Source organism: Salvelinus sp. IW2-2015, linkage group LG11 (assembly GCF_002910315.2).
Source record: "Salvelinus sp. IW2-2015 linkage group LG11, ASM291031v2, whole genome shotgun sequence".
Classification (NCBI taxonomy): domain Eukaryota; kingdom Metazoa; phylum Chordata; class Actinopteri; order Salmoniformes; family Salmonidae; genus Salvelinus; species Salvelinus sp. IW2-2015.
Genome location: NC_036851.1, coordinates 37762969 through 37782866, shown reverse-complemented (window position 1 = coordinate 37782866; position 19898 = coordinate 37762969). Strand labels below are relative to the sequence as shown.

General features: G+C 41.9%; 1 protein-coding gene across 1 annotated transcript in view; it reads left to right on the top strand.

Moving 5' to 3' along the window:
* Window positions 1–3895: 3895 nt before the first annotated feature.
* Window positions 3896–19898, top strand: part of LOC111970325 (testis-expressed protein 264 homolog) — a 94683-nt gene continuing 78680 nt past the window's right edge. The window contains exon 1 of the mRNA XM_023997000.2: window positions 3896–4388. Within this exon, the coding sequence (XP_023852768.1) occupies window positions 3951–4388 (438 nt within the window). The 5' untranslated portion in view covers window positions 3896–3950. The remainder of the gene's footprint in view (window positions 4389–19898) is intronic.

Sequence of the window (19898 nt, the reverse complement as noted above, 5' to 3'; positions counted from 1 at the left end):
GGGCTGTATCACCGCCTGGTATGGCAACTGCACCGCCCACAACCACAAAGCTCTCCAGAGGGTGGTGCGGTCTAGCCAACGTATTACCGGGGGCAAACATCCCGCCCTCCTGGACACCTACAGCACCCGATGCCATAGGAAGGCCAAAAAGATCATCAAGGACATCAACCATCCGAGCCACTGCCTGTTCACCCCGCTATCATGCAGAAGGTGAGGTCAGTACAGGTGCATCAAAGCTGGGACCGAGAGACTGAAAACAGCTTTTATCTCAAGGCCATCAGACTGCTAAACAGCCATCACTATCACATCAGGGGTGGCTGCCTGTCGACACAGATTAGGAATCACTGACCACTTTTAGAAATGGATCACTAGCCACTTTAATAATGTTCCATATTTAGCATTACTCATCTCATATGTATAAACCACACTCCATACAATTCTACTTTATCTTAGTCACTTTTAAAATGTGTTTACTTATTGCATCACCCATTTCATATGTATATACTGTATTGTATTCTATACTACACCACTGACTTTTAAACAGCCATCTCCAGCACATCAGAGGCTGCTGCCTATAGACATAGATTAGGAATCACTGGCCACTTTAAGGAAATGAAACATTAGCCACTTTAATAATGTCTCCGTATCTTGCATTACTCATCTCATATGTGTAAACTGTACTCTATACTATTCTATGGTATCTTAGTCACTTTAATTGTTTATAAATATTGCATTACCCATCTCATATGTGTACATGTACTCTATACTATGCCACTGTGTCTCAGTCCAATGACGCTCTGTGTATTTTGGGTATATTTTGTGAAACTGTTAGATATTACTTGTTAGATATTACAGCACTGTCGGAGATAGAAGAACAAACATTTTGCTACACCCGCAATAACATCTGCTAAACACATGTATGTGACCAATAAAATTTGATTTGATTTGACAGCTCGCTTGGAGTTTGCCAAAAGGAACTGTCAGGTTCACCTTGGGGTCATGATAAGGGCTGTACCAAATATTTGATGTATTATAATAATTGATTATGCTTATGTTGTATTAATAGAAGGGGAGGGGTTATAAMACCTCCCTCCTTACATTTATAGGGTCCTAGACTACAGATGAACAATATATATATATATTCATTAGAAAGGTTTAATATTGTTCCAGTCTTTTCTAATCTCTGCCTCTTATAAAGAAACTGTCTGAGAAATGCTAATTTCACCAATGAGCCAATGATTAACAAGGAACGAACCCCAACATTTGGCGAGCTTGCCAGGAGTGAGTGTCCACCCCGGTTGGAGGAGATTCCACACCATGGTGCCAGAGCTCCAAATTAAACATGGTAAGCAGACACCTGTTTAATATAAGTCTGTAATTAATTGGCATTCACTGGTGTGGTTTCCCTCTAACAAGTAAGTGGCAGCTCACTTACTCTAAAATATAGACATACCCTTTGAATATGACATGGTTTGGATAAATTACTTAACGGGCTGTTGTTGAAATGCATGATGTCAATATAGGATGAATGAAATTAATGATTGATGATTTTAATTTTGGCTAGTAATGCAAGCGACCATTACTGAATACTAGTTTTTTTGGTTTTGGAGAGGTGGTTATAATACTCATCTCTTCTATTTTATTTCGGGTTGTAATGCGGGTGACCATTACTGAATACTAGTTCTTTTGGTTTTGAAGAGGTTGTTCAGTGTTAATCATCTATTTTTATTTTGGGTTGTAATGAGGGCGACCATTACTGAATACTAGTTTATTTTGAAGAGGTACCCAGTGAATGAGTTGAGTTGTTTATGAATAGTGAGTTGTATGTTTCCTTGTTTGTTTGTCTGTGGATTTTGGCGGGGTTTATTGGCTAATGGCCCAATGGCGGAATAAAAAGTTAGGAGCATCATGAGGCAGGAAAATTATGTGGATATATTGAAGCAACATCTCAAGACATCAGTCAGGAAGTTAAAGCTTGGTCACAAATGGGTCTTCAAAAATGGACAATGACCCAAAGCATACTTCCAAAGTTGTGGTAAAATGGCTTAAGGACAACAAAGTCAAGGTATTGGAGTGGCCATCACAAAGCCCTGACCTCAATCCTACAGAAAATATGTGGGCAGAACTGAAAAAGCATTTGCGAGCAAGGAGGCCTATAAACCTGACTCAGTTACACCAGCTCTGTCAGGAGGAATGGGCCAAAATTCCCCCAACTTATTGTGGGAAGCTTGTGGAAGGCTACCCGAAACGTTTGACCCATGTTAAACAATTTAAAGACAATGCTACCAAATACTAATTGAGTGTATGTAAACTTCTGATCCACTTGGAATGTGATGAAAGAAATAAAAGCTGAAATAAATCATTCTCTCTACTATTATTCTGACATTTCACATTCTTAAAATAAAGTGGTGATCCTAACTGACCTAAGACAGGGAATTHTTACTAGGATTAAATGTCAGGAATTGTGAAAAACTGAGTTTAAATGTATTTGGCTAAGGTGTATGCAAACTTCCAACTTCAACGGTATATAGACAGGTGTGTGCCTTTCCAAATCATGTCCAATCAATTACATTTACCACAGGTGGACTCCAATAAAGTTGTAGAAATTTCTCAAGGATGATCAATGGAAACAGTGCGCACCTAAGTTCAATTTCGAGTCTCATAGCAAAGGGTCTGAATACTAATGTAAATAAGGTATTTCTGTTTTTTATTTTTGATGTGTGCAAAACTTTCAAAAAAACTGTTTTCGCTTTGTCATTATGGGGTATTGTGTGTAGATAATATTTTATCAATTTTAGAATAAGGCTATAATATATCAAAATGTGGAAAAAGTAAAGGGGTCTGAATACGTTCCGAAGGCACTGTACAGTACAGTACTGTAAAGTAGAGCACACTATAGTAGAGTACAGTATAATTGACTGTATTGCACTTTACTGAACTCCACAGGACTTTACTGTATTGAACTAAACTGTACTGTACTGTACTGAACTCTACTCTACTATGCTCTACTGTGCTGTACTGTGATGTCCAAACTTGTGAAACATGTAGGTCTATGATTGGTACAGATTTGGTCCGGTCTGGAACAACCACGTTTGATCTTGTTTGGAGGCAAAGCTCATTAGAATAATAGCCAGTGTGTAGAATAATAGCCAAACATTCAAAGGAGGATATTACATTTTTCTACCTACTCAGGATACTTCACCATGAAGAGAATAACATTCACAATTATGCATTTCTGTCCTATAGATCAGGGACCCATGATGTAATTATGTTACCATCATTCTATTACCGGGTGTTAATCCATTTCACTTACTGTAGTTCAATAACCAAAATCAATTTTTTTCATCATAGCTGACACCCCATTCTTTCTGCAGACACGTTTTGGAAAACGTGGTTCACATAAAAACTGAGGGAGATTTTACAGTTATTCTGATATCAAACTTTACATCTACACATCTGTTCTTCGAGTAAATGTGTTTTTGTAAAATGTTCTGTGGAAGTTGTTAAAAGCAGTCCTTGTGCATATATTTATAAGGTTTATTTAACTTTGCAAACAATGTTTTTGGTTTTTCATTCCGTTATCATTGAATTGCCCAGTAACAACTTCCATGAGGATTTGTTGACCTCTGGTGGCGTCTCACGCAGCAAATCGTATAATTGATTGGAACAAGATAAAAAAGATAAAGGGGTGTTTACCAGATTAACCGATTTTCTACAACACGCAATTTTATTCGTTGAGATATGTTTTGAATTTGAAATTACATTGGTAGATGTGTTTGGTTTATAAAAGTCGGTAGCTGTAATTTATATGACTGATTTATTGAATAACAATGGTCATGGAATAAAACAATACCTCACTTTCGTTTCCACAGATGGTGCATCCCAGGAAGTTGTTTTCAACTGGTCCTTGTTTAGGGAAATGAATCTGTATTCGAACGGTTCCGTTGTTCATGCCGTTATGTGAGAGTTGTTATCGAGTTAACGGACGTTTTAAATGTGAAAGTAGTTGTGGCTTTAGTTGGCTTTTAAGCCAGCTAGTTAGCTACCAACATAAATCAATTCCCGAGTGTGTTTTAGCAAATCGCAAAGGCAGAAAAGGTTTCAACAACCAAAGCTACGTTCTAGGACCCTACATCATGTCAGAATGGTTAATGTTGTGTTTGATTTTCGTCTTGTTGAGTCTTGTGACAATAGTAGGGTACGTTCTGTACTCGGGGCTGTTGTCAGAAATACACATCCGGACTGGTTCTCCTCCAATCAAGAACATCACAATCGCCTACAAGTTCAAACAGGGACCATATAAAGAGTGTGGACAACTTTTTACTGAGAGTTGCAGCATTGGACGCAATCTGTCTAGTATTGGAGTGTTCTACGATGATCCTAAAAAGGTAAACTAGCTAGCTATAGAACACAACCCCCTGCCTGCGCAGTGCTAGCCAACTTCCTGTGCACACATACATCATTACTAGAAATCAGATTTTAGGCCTACTTATCAGCCCGTATTTAGTTATGACAGTATACTCATAGTGATATGCATACATAAATCCATTTTCTACGAATTGGTATATTTGACATAAGAAATAACAGGCTATTATCAGGCCTATGTCTGACAGTACTGAAACCCATTGCTCTAGCTGACATCATAAAGGCTGGTTTGCACTGCTAAATGGCCAAGGTCTGTAATTACTGTATTCAGGGTTGTTGAAGATGTTAGGGATGCCATTTTATCCAAAGTGACTTACAACTGTGAGCAATAGCCTACATTATTGTATAGGTGGCTGCAGTGGGCCCCTGTAATGTAAAATAAATTAAGTTTCACGGGCTGCATGACCAACTGAGACATGGTTGAGATTGAACCTTGTATTGGAGGTAGGACCTAATACTAGAAGGCTACAGTTTCTGTGAGCTTACCTAGCTCTGACTCAAGGATTTAGTCTTGTCTGATTAATCAGGCTATAAAACACAATTCATTGGCATACTATACTGCCTGACACATTTGAGTTCAACATTGTGTAAATGTTCCTTTCATGCCAGAATGTTGAATAAAATTACATTTAAACTTACTCTACTGATTGTTGTGCGGTTTGTCTTTCACTCACTTGAAATTTGAGCCAAAATATCCACAGGAAATTATTGTTTACCCAACTTTTTTGAGAGCTGGTAGGTTTGCCACTGCCAGCTGAATGTAAGCAACGTTCAGTCTGTGTTTTGGTTACACTTGGTTATTGTTTATTGTGCAAGTGTTTACGTTGCAGTAAAATACACAACAGAAAATCAAGCGGACAGAACCATACCTACCAGCTCTCAAAAAATTAGGGTAAACAATCATTTCCTGTGGATATTTGTAAAAAAAAAAAAAGAGTGCTGAAGGAGAAACTGCACAGACAACCGGTAGAGTAAGTTTAAATGTAATTTTATTAAACCTTCTACCTTGCAAGGAACATTTAGGCTTACACAATTTTTCACTCAAATGTGTCAGGCTGTATATACCAATTAATGATGTATTACAGCCTGATTAATCAGACCAGATTTAGCCTAGCCCCAAAGTAACAATTACTGCATTGTTTGGCCTATCAGCAGGAATGTCTTTTCAACATTATTTTATTCACTACCACCACAGATGGATAGAGGAAACCCAGATGAATCGCAGGGGGTGAACATTTAAAGCATTCAGTTTGACAGACTACAACCTATTGGTGTATTGCCGCCACCTACTGTTTGGGATTTTTGATGAAATCAATCAAAAACCATTCCACTTCTTCAGTCAGTTCAATCACATCCCTACATGACGACGTAGCATTAATCGATTCCTTGTAATGCCTCTGTTGTAAAAAAAAAAAAAACTTTCAGCCGCACTCACAGCTATGCCTGTTTTCTCAGATTTTCTCTCTGTTTGTGCTGTGCAGTTGATAACCAATGCAATAAACGCTACAATGTTCACCTTCTTAACATGCAACATGTCAGGATTCTTCTGTTGACAAGGCATATTCACTGGTGTCTCTACTCCTACTACCATTATTTCTTCAACGTCACTCCTTTCTTCCACTCTCCTCACGGCCTTCGGATAGTAGACATTATTCTTCCCACCTCTGTCTCCTTCACCCTAACAGGGCATTTAAAGAATTCGGGTGCATGTTCACCACCACAATTGCAGTATTTAGTCTCAGCTTGCATACGATACTCCTGCCCTCTACATACACTTGACACATTACCAAATAATTTGCAATTATCACACTGCATGGGTTTGGGAATGAAAGCTCTTAAAGCAGGAATCATCAACTAGATTCAGTTGCCGGCCAATTTTCTTCTTGTCCAACGCCTCCATGATTTTCATATAGACTTCAAACGGATCTCCCAGGTAACTCCATCGATCCAAAACCTTCACTCCGTCCAAAAAATAATCAGAACTAGGCTTGGATTTACTAAATCCCACAACAACATTACTTCTCTTATTTCAGTTTGTGTTTGCAACTGTAATCCTTCTCACTCTCCATTCTCACTCTCCACTCTCCATTCTCACTTCTCACTCTCCATCTCCATTCGACACGCCATCTGATTCAAACAGAAAATCCACTTACGCCATCTTCTTCCCCGTTGGGTCTCCAGTTGTAGCTTCCACTCACCATCAAAAATGGTGGAAGGAGGAGACGGCTCTATAGAAGCCGGTGTGCGAGATACCTGAAGAGAATAAGTCAGAGAGTGGTTAAATCGCCTCTGCCCTCCTAATGGCCAACGTGCAATCACTGGAGAATAAACTGGATGAGCTCCGTTCGAGACTATCTTATCAATGTGATCTGAAGAACTGTATTATCCTATGTTTCTCTGAGTCATAGCTCAACAAGGACTTAGTTAATATAAATCTAGCTGCTTTCTATACATCAGCAGGACAGAACGGCTCCGTCGGGGAAGCTGAGAGGAGGGTGTGTGTGTGTGTATCTTTATTAACAACAACTGGTGTGCAATCTCTAATGTTAAGGAAGTCTTGGGGTTCTGCTCGCCTAAGTTAGAATACCTCATGATACGCTAGCTGTATACCACACCAATTACCAAGAGATTTCATCTATATATTTTGTAGCTGTCTATTTACCACCACAAACCGGTGCTGGCACTAAGACCACATTCAACAATCTGTATAGGGCCTTAAAACTTCTTATGCCTGCAGGGGCAGTATTGAGTAGCTTGGATGAAAGGTGCCCAGAGTAAACTGCCTGCTCCTCAGTCCCAGTTGCTAATATATGCATATTATTATTAGTATTGTATAGAAAACACTCTGCAGTTTCTAAAACTGTTTGAATGGTGTCTGTGAGTATAACAGAACTCACATGGCAGGCAAAAACCTGAGAAGAAATCCAAACAGGAAGTGGGAAATCTGAGGTTGGTCGATTTTCACCTCATCGCCTATCGAATACACAGTGGGATATGGATCAGTTTGCACTTCCTACGGCTTCCACTAGATGTCAACAGTTTGTAGAACCTTGTCTGATGCCTCTACTGTGAAGTGGGGCCGAAGGAGACAGGAATGAGTCAGGTCTGCCATGAGCTGACCATGCGCGTTCACATGAGAGGGAGCTCTGTTCCATCGCACATCTGAAGTCAATGGAATTCTCTGGTTGGAACGTTATTGAAGATTTATGTTAAAAACATCCTAAAGATTGATTCAATACATCGTTTGACATGTTTCTACTGACTTTTACGGAACCTTTTGACATTTTGTCTGCTTTTAGTGAACGCGCTTCCTGACTTTGGATTTGTTTACCAAACACACTAGCTATTTGGACATAAATGATGGACATTACCGAACAAAACTAACATTTCTTGTGGAAGTGGGAGTCCTGGGAGTGCATTCCGACGAAGATCAGCAAAGATAAGTGAAGATTTATAATGCTATTTATGAGTTTTGTTGACTGCACATTTTTGCGGGTAACTGTATGGCTTCCTTTTGTGGCTGAACGCTGTTCTCAGATGATTGAATATTGTGCTTTTGCCGTAAAGCTTTTTGAAATCTGACACAGCGGTTGCATTAAGAACAAGTGTATCTTTAATTCAATGTAAAACATGTATCTTTCATCAAAGTTTATGAGTATTTATGTTATTTGACGTGGCTCTCTGCAATTTCTCCGGATATGTTGGAGGCATTTCTGAACATGGCGCCAATGTAAAGGTTTTTGGATATAAATATGAACTTTATCGAACAAAACATATATGTATTGTGTAACATGAAGTCCTATGAGTGTCATCTGATGAACATCATCAAAGGTTAGTGATTCATTTTATCTCTACTTCTGCTTTTTGTGACTCCTGTCTTTGGCTGGGAAAATGGCTGTGTTTTTCTGTGATTTTGCGGTGACCTAACATAATCGTTTGTGGTGCTTTCGCTGTAAAGCCTTTTTGAAATCGGACACTGTGGTGGGATTAACAAGAAGTGTATCTTTAATATGGTGTGAAATACTTGTATGCTTGAGGAATTTTAATTATGAGATTTCTGTTGTTTGAATTTGGCGCCCTGCACTTTCACTGGCTGTTGTCATATCGATCCCGTTAACAGGATTGCAGCCATAAGACGTTAAGCAAACAAGAAAATGCTCACCCAGAGGCGGTGCACCTAGTGACCGGTGACTTTAATAAAGGAAAACTGAAATCCGTTTTACCTCATTTCTACCAGAAACTAAAGGTGAAAACGGTAGATCACGCTCCACTGAAAGGTTGCTGGATCGAATCCCCAAACTGACAAGGTAACAATCTGTCATTCTGCTCCTGAGCAGGGCAGTTAACCCACTGTTCCCCAGGCGCCGAAGACGTGGATGTCGATTATGGCAGCCCCCTGCACCTCTCTGATTCAGAGCGGTTGGGTTAAATGCAGAAGACACATTTCAGTTGAAGGCATTCAGTTGTACAACTGACTAGGTATCCCCCTTTCCCTTCCCCATTTGGGAAATCTGACCATAACTCTATCCTGATTCCTTCTTACAAGAGAAAACTCAATATGGAAGTGGTCTGATGAAGCGGATGCTAAGCTACAGGTCTGTTTCGCTAGCACGGTAAGAATGTGTTCTGGGATTCATCCGATGGCATTGAGGAGTTTACCACATCAGTCACCGGCTTTATAAATAAGTGTATCGATGCACATATCCCAACCAGAAGCCATGGATTACAGGCAACATCTGCATTGAGCTAAAGGCTAGAGCTGCCTCTTTCAAGGAGCGGGACACTAATCCGGACATTTATAAGAAATCCTGCTACGCCCTCTGACGAACCATCAAACAGGCAAAGCGTCAATACAGGACCAAGATTGAATCCTACTACACAGGCTCTGATGCTCGTCAGATGTGGCATGTCTTGCAAACTTTTACTGATTACAAAGGGAAACCCAGCCCGAGCTGTCCAGTGTTGGTAGCCTACCAGATGAGCTACATACCTTCTATGCACGCTTCGAAGGCTAGCAAACACTGAACTATGCATGAGAGCACCAGCTGTTTCAGACAACTGTGTGATCACGCTCTCCGTAGCCGATGTGAGTAAGCCCTTTAAACAGGTTAACAATCACAAGGCCGCAGGGCCAGATAGAGTACCAGGACGCYTACTCAAAGCATGTGCTGACCAGCTGGCAAGTGTCTTCTCTAACATTTTCAAACTCTCCCTGACCTAGTCTGTAATACGTACATGTTTCAAGCAGACCACTATAGTTCCTGTGCCCAAGAACGCCAAGGTAACCTGTCTAATTGACTATTGCGCCATAGTACTCACATCTGTAGCATGAATTGCTTTGAAAGGCTGGTCATGGCTCACATCAAAAAGCTCATCCCAGACACCCTGGAACTACTCCATTTTGCATACCGCCCCTATAGATCCACAGATGACACAGTCTCTATTGCACTCCACACTGTCATTTCCCACCTGGACAAAAGGAACACCTACGTGAGAATACTGTTCATTGACTACAGCTCAGCGTTCACCACCATAGTGCCCTCCAAGCTCATCACTAAGCTAAGGACCCTGGGCTTAAACACCTTCAGAAAATATTCATACTCCTTGACTTATTCCACATTTTGTGTTACAGCCTGAATTCAAAATTGATTACATTGTAGTTTATCTCACACATCTATACACAATAACCCATAATGATAAAGTAAAACATTTATAGAAAATGAAATACAAAAATATCTTATTTACACAAGTATTCACACCCCTGACTCAATACTTTGTAGAAGCACTTTTGGCAGCAATTACAGCTGTGAGTCTTTCTGGGTAAGTCTCTAAGAGCTTTCCACACCTGGATTGTGCAACTTTTGCCTATTATTATTTTCAAAATTCTTCAAGTTCTGTAGAATTGGTGGTTGATCATTGCTAGACAACCATTTTCAAGTCTTGCCATAGATTTTCAAGTAGATTTAAGTCACAACTCTGCCACTCAGGGCCATCACTGTCTTCTTGGTAAGCAACTCCAGTGTAGATTTGGCCTTGTGTTTTAGGTCATTGTCCTGCTGAAAGGTGAATTCAGCACCCAGTGTCTGGTGGAAAGCAGACGGAACAGGGTTTTCCTCTAGGATTTTGCCTGTGCTTAGCTCCATTCCGTTTTATTTTGAAAAACTCCCCAGTCCTTAACGATTACAAGCATACCCATAACATGATGCAGTCACCGCTATGCTTGAAAATATGGAGAGCGGCCCCAAATATAACACTTTGTGTTCATGACAAAAAGTGAAGTGCTTTGCCACATTTCTTGCGTTATTACTTCAGTGCCTTTTGGAATATTTTGTATTCTGGACAGGCTTTCTTCTATTCATTCTGTCAATTAGGTTAGGTGTGGAGTAACCGTTTCAAAGTCACCATTGGTGAGATCCCTGAGTGGTTTCTTTCCTCTACAGCAACTGAGTTAGGAAGGATGCCTGTATCTCTGTAGTGACTGGGTCTATTGATACAACATCCAAAGTGTAATTAATATGTCTGCTTTTTAAAAATGTTTACACATCTACCAATATGTGCCCTTCTTTGAGAGACATTGGAAAAACTCCCTGGTATTTCTGGTTGAATCTGTGTGAAATTCACTGCTCGACTAGAGACCTTACCGATAATTGTATGTGTGGGGTACAGAGATGAGGTAGTCATTCAAAAATCATGTCAAACACTATTATTGCACACAGAGTGAGTCCATGCAACTTATTATGTGACTGTTAATCCAATTTTTATTTATGCTTACCATAACAAAGGGGTTGAATACTTATTGACTCAAGACATTGTGTGTAGGCCAGTGACAATCTTGAAAAAATTTTTTTTTATACATTTTAAATTCAGGCTGTAACACAACAAAATGTGTAAGAAGTCAAGGGGTATGAGTACTTTCTGAAGGCACTGTACCTCTGCAACTGGATCCTGGAATTCCTGACAAGCCGCCTCATGGTGGTGAGGGTAGACAATACATCTGCCACACTGACCCTCAACACAGGGCCCCGACAGCGGTGTGTGCTTAGTCCCCTCCTGTACTCCCTGTTCACCCACGACTCCAATACCATCATTAGGTTTTCAGACAACACAACGGTAGTAGGCCTGACAACCGACGACGATGAAACTACAGGCACGAGGTCAGAGACCTGGCAGTGTGGTGCCAGTAAAACAACATCTCCGTCCACGTCAGCAAGTCAGTGTAGCTTATCATGGACTACAGGAAACGGGGGGCCAAGAATGCCCCCATCCACATCGACAGGGCTGTTGTGGAGCAGGTCGAGAGCGTCAAATTCCTCGGTGTCCACATCACTAAGGAACTGTCATGATCCACACACATGACACATGACACACATGAAGAGGGTATGACAACACCTCTTACCCCTCAGGAGACTAACAGATTTGTCATGGGCCCTCCGATCCTCAACAAGTTCTACAGCTGCACCATTGAGATGATCTTGACTGGCTGCATCACCTCTTGATATGCTTGGCATCTGACTGCAAGGCGCTACAGAGGGTATTGCGAATTTGGATTTGGCCTATGCCAGGAGAACGCTACCTGCCCAAATGCATAGTGCCAACTGTAAAGTTTGGTGGAGGAGGAATAATGGTCTGGGGCTGTTTTCCCCCTTAGTTCCAGTGAAGGGAAATCTTCACACTACTGTATACAATTACATTACATTCGGCGATTCTGTGCTTTCAACTTTGTGGCAACAGTTTGGGGACGGCCCTTCCCTGTTTCGGCATGACAATGCCCCCATGCATAAAGCGTGGTTCATACAGAAATGGTTTGTTGAGATCGGTGTGGAAGAACTTGACTGGCATGCACAGAGCCCTGACRTCAACRCCATCGAACACCTTTGGGATGAATTGGAGCCAGGCCTAATTGACCGACCAACAGTGCCCGACCTCACTAATGCTCTTGTGGTTGAATGGAAGAAAATCCCCTCAACAATTTTATTTTWATTTTATTTCACCTTTATTTAACCAGGAAGGCAAGAGATTTTTGTAGTTCGTTCCAGTCATTGGCAGCAGAGAACTGGAAGGAGAGGCGGCCAAAGGAAGAATTGGTTTTGGGGGTGACCAGAGAGATATACCTGCTGGAGCGCGTGCTACAGGTGGGTGCTGCTATGGTCACCAGCGAGCTGAGATAAGGGGGGACTTTACCTAGCAGGGTCTTGTAGAGGACCTGGAGCGACGAGTATGAAGTGAGGGCCAGCCAACGAGAGCGTATAGGTCGCAGTGGTGGGTAGTATATGGGGCTTTGGTGACAAAACGGATGGCACTGTGATAGACTGCATCCAATTTATTGAGTAGGGTATTGGAGGCTATTTTGTAAATGACATCACCGAAGTAGAGGATTGGTAGGATGGTCAGTTTTACAAGGGTATGTTTGGCAGCATGAGTGAAGGATGCTTTGTTGCGGATTAGGAAGCCAATTCTAGATTTAACTTTGGATTGGAGATGTTTGATGTGAGTCTGGAAGGAGAGTTTACAGTCTAACCAGACACCTAGGTATTTGTAGTTGTCCACATATTCTAAGTCAGAGGCGTCCAGAGTAGTGATGTTGGATAGGCGGGCAGGTGCAGGCAGTGATCGGTTGAAGAGCATGCATTTAGTTTTACTTGTATTTAAGAGCAATTGGAGGCCACGGAAGGAGAGTTGTATGGCATTGAAGAGTCCAAAGAAGGGCCAGAAGTATACAGAATGTTGTCGTCTGCGTAGAGGTGGATCAGAGACTCACCAGCAGCAAGAACGACATCATTGATGTATACAGAGAAGAGAGTCGGTCCAAGAATTGAACCCTGTGGCACCCCCATAGAGACTGCCAGAGGCCCGGACAACAGACCCTCCGATTTGACACACTGAACTCTATCAGAGAAGTAGTTGGTGAACCAGGCAAGGCAATCATTTGAGAAACCAAGGCTATCGAGTCTGCCGATGAGGATGTGGTGATTGACAGAGTCGAAAGCCTTGGCCAGGTCAATGAATACGGCTGCACAGTATTGTTTCTTATCGATGGCGGTTAAGATATCGTTTAGGACCTTGAGCGTGGCTGAGGTGCACCCATGACCAGCTCTGAAACCAGATTGCATAGCAGAGAAGGTACGGTGGGATTCGAAATGGTCGGTAATCTGTTTGTTGACTTGGCTTTCGAAGACCTTAGAAAGGCAGGGTAGGATAGATATAGGTCTGTAGCAGTTTGGGTCAAGAGTGTCCCCCCCCCCCTTTGAAGAGGGCGATGACCGCAGCTGCTTTCCAATCTTTGGGATGTTCCAACATTTAGTGGAAACCCTTCCCAGAAGACTGGAGGCTGTCAATTACCTCATACCCCTGCACATCGACTCGACATCGACTCGGTACTGGTACTCCGTGTATATAGCCAAGATATTGTTACTCATTGTGTATTTATTCCTTGTGTTATTATGTTTCCATTATTCTTCGTGTTATTATGTTTCCATTCTTCGTGTTATTATTTTTCAATTATTCCTCGTGTTTTTTTTTGTTTTTTTTAAGTATACTATTTCTATATTCTTTTTTTGCGTTGTTCGCAAGGGTCCGTAAGTAAACATTTCACTGTTAGTCTACACCTGTTTTTTACGAAACATGTGAGAAAGAAGATTTGATTTGACTTCCATGGCTTCAATGAGAGGGGGCAGTCATTCTCCCCTGGTATTTCCAGATTGGATTTGTAATTTACTCCATTTTCCACTAGATGGAGATAATGGTATCAGAAAGAACCCAGTGCTATTTGGAAGTGGTGGGGTTGGAATATGATAGCATACACATTACCTTCAGTAGGAATTACCACATCAATATTGGATTCATCTTGTTTGTATATAATGAGCTTATCGTGTGTTAGAAAATATAGATGTTGTTTCCCAGGGTATCCGTTCTATACCCAAATATGTAACCTGAAGCCAGAAATATGGTCTATAGACCTACTACCTTGAACCAAAGGTCAGCATATGGTGTTGTACTCAGACGCAGACGCAGAAGTTGAAAGTGTTGGTCATTTTAAGTAATTTTATCTTTGCACATCTATAGGTCCACATTTTGAGCTTGTTTACCCTTTTAAATGCCTCATATGAGCTCAGCCATTGAGTTTAGTGATATGTCAGTCTCATATGAAGCTAAATAATACCGGAGAATATCTGGAAAGGGGTGTGGTCGGTGGTGATGTGTGTTTTTGTCAGGGGGTATCCATGACTATGTTAACACAGCTTCTGTCCCCTATATGGTTTTGGGGGATGTATACTTTGTATCCCCCTACGCCTGATCCCTAGACCTGTGCTCTCAGGACTTCAGGCCAAGGGGCTAGCCTCTAAACATGGTTCCCCCTCTCTGGTCATGTGAATGAGGGTAGCCCATTGTAGTCCCGCTTGTTACTCTTCCGTTACCCCTATGGGCAAATCCATTTGATTTCTATCACTTTCTGACAACACCCCTTTTGATTTGAACAAAACCTTCCATACATTTTTGCCCATTGTAGAAGTGGTCAGAAAGTGTTTTTTGGACCTGAATGCCAAAACATTCAAGAGATAAAGGTGCTGAAAGTGGACCTATTTTACATACCCCACCATACCATTAGACATGTCTTCATCACTGGAAAAAATAAACATTTGAGATTGATATATTTTAAAAGCTTACAAATAGGATTGTCAAACTATTTCAAAATGTCTTGAAAAAAAGTGTATTTAATTTTTTACTTTAAACATAAATTATCTAAAAATGCGTACATTCGTTTTTTTCTTCATATTCACATTTGTTGTAGCTTAGACCCTATTCTACATCATTTGATGGTTTTTGTGTTGTGCCTGCTATCGGTTGAGACACATCATGCCCTTGAATACATTGTGGGTGTCATGTTTTAGCTCATAAATGTACTAAAATGGGAATAAAATTCAAATTTCAACTTTCAAATCGTACCACAAAGATGATTGGAGTTCCACACATCATAGAATGTTGACTTGAATGGGAATATCTGTTGTTTTAAATTATGCTGTCAATTCTCCATAGGAAATCATAGAAATATAGGTAATAGAAAAACATTTAAGTTGTCATTCGATGGTGGGTAGACCGGCGGCCGTCTTTGGTAGTAATTAGAATTTAAAAAAATCTATTAAAATCCAATTTCAATGGTGTACCAGCTAAATTGCAGTGATCTGAAGGGATAGGTCCATTCTATGAAATCTATTTCTATGGTTGAAATGACACCCACCCTGTATTCAAGAGCAGGTTGTGTCTTAACCGATGGTGGGCACAATACAAAAACCTCAGATGTGAAATAGAGTCTAATCTACAACGTATCAGAATATGGAAAAAATCGGAGTTTACGCATTTTTAGATCATTGATGTTAAAAAAGAAAGAAATTATGAAATAGTTTGACAACCCTGTTTTGTAAGCTTTTAAATTATAACTCAAACGTTTTATCTTTTCCATTGATGAAAACATGGATGTCTCATGGTATGGTGGGGTGTGCAAAATGGGTCAACTTTAAGCACCTTTTTCTCTGGAATGTTTTGGCATTCAGGGGGAAAAAAGTCACTTTCTGACCACTTCAATGGGCAAACATGTAGGGAAAGTTTTTAAATTGAAAGAGATGTGTTCAAACAGTGATTGAATTCAAATCATTTTTACCCCCATCTCTCTTGCTCTCTCCCCCTCTCTCTTTCTCTCTCCTTCTCCCCCCCACCTCTCTCTCTCTTTCTCCCCCCCACGCCCCCCTCTGTTCCTCTGCTCTGGAGTCCACAATAGATTGGCAATGGTAGCCTCTGACTGCTCAGCATACTGTCCTTCTGTCCATCCCCACTCACAACACTTTCAGATGACTTAATGAATTTGTTCACCATTCTCTTTATAGGACTGCTATTTGGTTCCATGCCTCTCCTCTCCATCTAATTGGCTAATACTATGAGCTGGAGTTACAAGAGCAATAACTGTACACTTCTCGCTATCTGAGCCCGATTCATACCCACAGCAACCTGATGGAATGTTAGCTACCAGAGTTGAATGATTCTTCCCAGCTCTGCTTCCAATCCCCTTTTGTGACACCGACACCCATCTGCTTTTTCCCAAGCCCGCAATTAGCAATGGACCCTATAGGCTATCCCCTGTGTACAGTCACAGCCAAGTCCTGATGTAAGTTTGGCTAGGCCTAATTGGCGTAATGATCTCAGCTCGTTTGTTAAAACCCCGGGATGTTATCTGTTCCCAAGGTCAGAAGCCCTCAGTGCTTTGGGCCCCCTGGAGGGAGGGTAGGGGGACGGGCAGAAAAACAGAGGCTGTGTTCTAAATGGAACCCTATTTCCTGTATAGTACATTACCTTTGACCAGGGCCCATAGGGATTAGGGTGCCATTTTGTACACAGTCAGAGTTGGAATAGTGTTTTCTACTCAGAGAAAGGCTATTGGTTTTGTATGGAATGGGGAGTTTAAATTGACAAAAGCACAACTGTCAGAGGAGAGGTTGGTTTTCAGTGTGGCTTCTTCTTTCCTCCATCGTGTATATATCCTCATATTTTTCACAAGTCTAAAGTCTTCTCTTTTTAATCACTTCCTCTGTGGAAACAAAAGACTCAGAGAGAAAGGGCTCGAGGTGGTCCTGAGATGGTTGGCATAAATGCAGGGTTGTGGAGCAACTGTTCTGTTCTTCCTATCCTTCCATTCAAACAGCTGACATCACCAGGCGTAAAGTCTGTCTCATCTCTCTCTCCTCTTTTCCACAGCTTCTCCTCCTCTCTCGACATAGTTCAAAGGCTGAGGTTTTTCTCACTCTCCCAGTCTGCCCACCACTACCCCCCCCCTCTCTCGGAAGCGCTTCACTCGTCTCTCTGTCTCTCTCTTAAATACATCTCAAACCGAAGCATTGTATTTGGTTCAAAACATTCTCTAAGATGTAAACCTCAACTGGAGTTGTACATAAAGTGTCATGGAACAAGTTGAAGAAGCTGAACTCTAGGAGTAAAATCGGATGGTCAATTATCATGTTCAAGTCATATTGACAAAGTTGTTATGAATATGCAGAGAGGTACAGTTGAAGTCGGAAGTTTACATGTTGGAGTCATTAAAACTCGTTTTTCAACCAACAAACTATAGTTTTGGCATGTCAGTTAGGACATCTACTTTGTGCATGACACAAGTCATTTTTCCAACAATTGTTTACAGACAGATTATTTCATTTATAACTCACTGTATCACAATTCCAGGGGGTCAGAAGTTTACATACACTAAGTTGACTGTGCCTTTAAACAGCTTGGAAAATTCCAGAAAATGATGTCATGGCTTTAGAAGCTTCTGATAGGCTAATTGACATAATTTGAGTCAACTGGAGGTGCACCTGTGGATGTACACTGCTCAAAAAAATAAAGGGAACACTTAAACAACACAATGTAACTCCAAGTCAATCACACTTCTGTGAAATCAAACTGTCCACTTAGGAAGCAACACTGATTGACAAATAAATTTCACATGCTGTTGTGCAAATGGAATAGACAACAGGTGGAAATTATAGGCAATTAGCAAGACACCCCCAATAAAGGAGTGGTTCTGCAGGTGGTGACCACAGACCACTTCTCAGTTCCTATGCTTCCTGGCTGATGTTTTGGTCACTTTTGAATGCTGGCGGTGCTTTCACTCTAGTGGTAGCATGAGACGGAGTCTACAACCCACACAAGTGGCTCAGGTAGTGCAGCTCATCCAGGATGGCACATCAATGCGAGCTGTGGCAAGGTTTGCTGTGTCTGTCAGCATAGTGTCCAGAGCATGGAGGCGCTACCAGGAGACAGGCTTGTACATCAGGAGATGTGGAGGAGGCCGTAGGAGGGCAACAACCCAGCAGCAGGACCGCTACCTCCGCCTTTGTGCAAGAAGGAGCAGAGGAGCACTGCCAGAGCCCTGCAAAATGACCTCCAGCAGCCACAAATGTGCATGTGTCTGCTCAAACGGTCAGAAACAGACTCCATGAGGGTGGTATGAGGGCCCGACGTCCACAGGTGGGGTTGTGCTCACAGCCCAACACCGTGCAGGACGTTTGGCATTTGCCAGAGAACACCAAGATTGGCAAATTCGCCACTGGCGCCCTGTGCTCTTCACAGATGAAAGCAGGTTCACACTGAGCACATGTGACAGTCTCGAGACGCCGTGGAGAACGTTCTGCTGCCTGCAACATCCCTCAGCATGACTGGTTTGGCGGTGGGTCAGTCATGGTGTGGGGTGGCATTTTTTTGGGGGCCGCACAGCCCTCCATGGGCTCGCCAGAGGTAGCCTGACTGCCATTAGGTACCGAGATGATATCCTCAGAACCCTTGTGAGACCATATGCTGGTGCGGTTGGCCCTGGGTTCCTCCTAATGCAAGACAATGCTAGACCTCATGTGGCTGGAGTGTGTCAGCAGTTCCTGCAAGAGGAAGGCATTGATGCTATGGACTGGCCGCCCATTCCCCAGACCTGAATCCAATTGAGCACATCTGGGACATCATGTCTCGCTCCATCCACCAACGCCACGTTGCACCACAGACTGTCCAGGAGTTGGCGGATGCTTTAGTCCAGGTCTGGGGGAGATCCCTCAGGAGACCATCCGCCACCTCATCAGGAGCATGCCCAGGCTTGTAGGGAGGTCATACAGGCACGTGGAGGCCACACACACTACTGAGCCTAATTTGACTTCAAAGTTTGATCAGCCTGTAGTGTGGTTTTCCACTTTAATTTTGAGTGTGACTCCAAATCCAGACCTCCATGGGTTGATAAATTTGATTTCCATTAATAATTTTTGTGTGATTTTGTTGTCAGCACATTCAACTCAGTAAAGAAAAAAGTATTTAATAAGAATAGTTCATTCATTCAGATCTAGGATGTGTTATTTTAGTGTTCCCTTTATTTTTTTGAGCAGTGTATATCAAGGCCTACCTTCAAACTCAGTGCCTCTTTGCTTGACATCATAGGAAAATCAAAAGAAATCAGCCAAGACCTCAGAAAAAATTTGTAGACCTCCACCAGTCTGGTTCATCCTTGGGAGCAATTTCCAAACGCCTGAAGGTACCACGTTCATCTGTACAAACAATAGTACGCAAGTATYAACACCATGGGACCACGCAGCCGCCATGCCGCTCAGGAAGGAGACACGTTCTGTCTCCTAGAGATGAAGGTACTTTTGTGTGAAAAACGGCAAAGGTCCTTCTGAAGATGCTGGAGGAAACAGGTACAAAAGTATCTATACCCACAGTAAAACAAGTCCTATTTCGACATAACCTGAAAGGCCGCTCAGCAAGGAAGAAGCCACCGCTCCAACACCGCCATAACAAAGCCAGATGTCTGTAGTTGTGGATCAGTCCTGCACAGCGGTCAGGAGGAATTTTGGACCATTCCTCTGTACAAAACTGTTTCAGTTCAGCAATATTCTTGGAATTTCTGGTGTGAACTGCTCTCTTGAGGTCATGCCACAGTATCTCAATCCGGT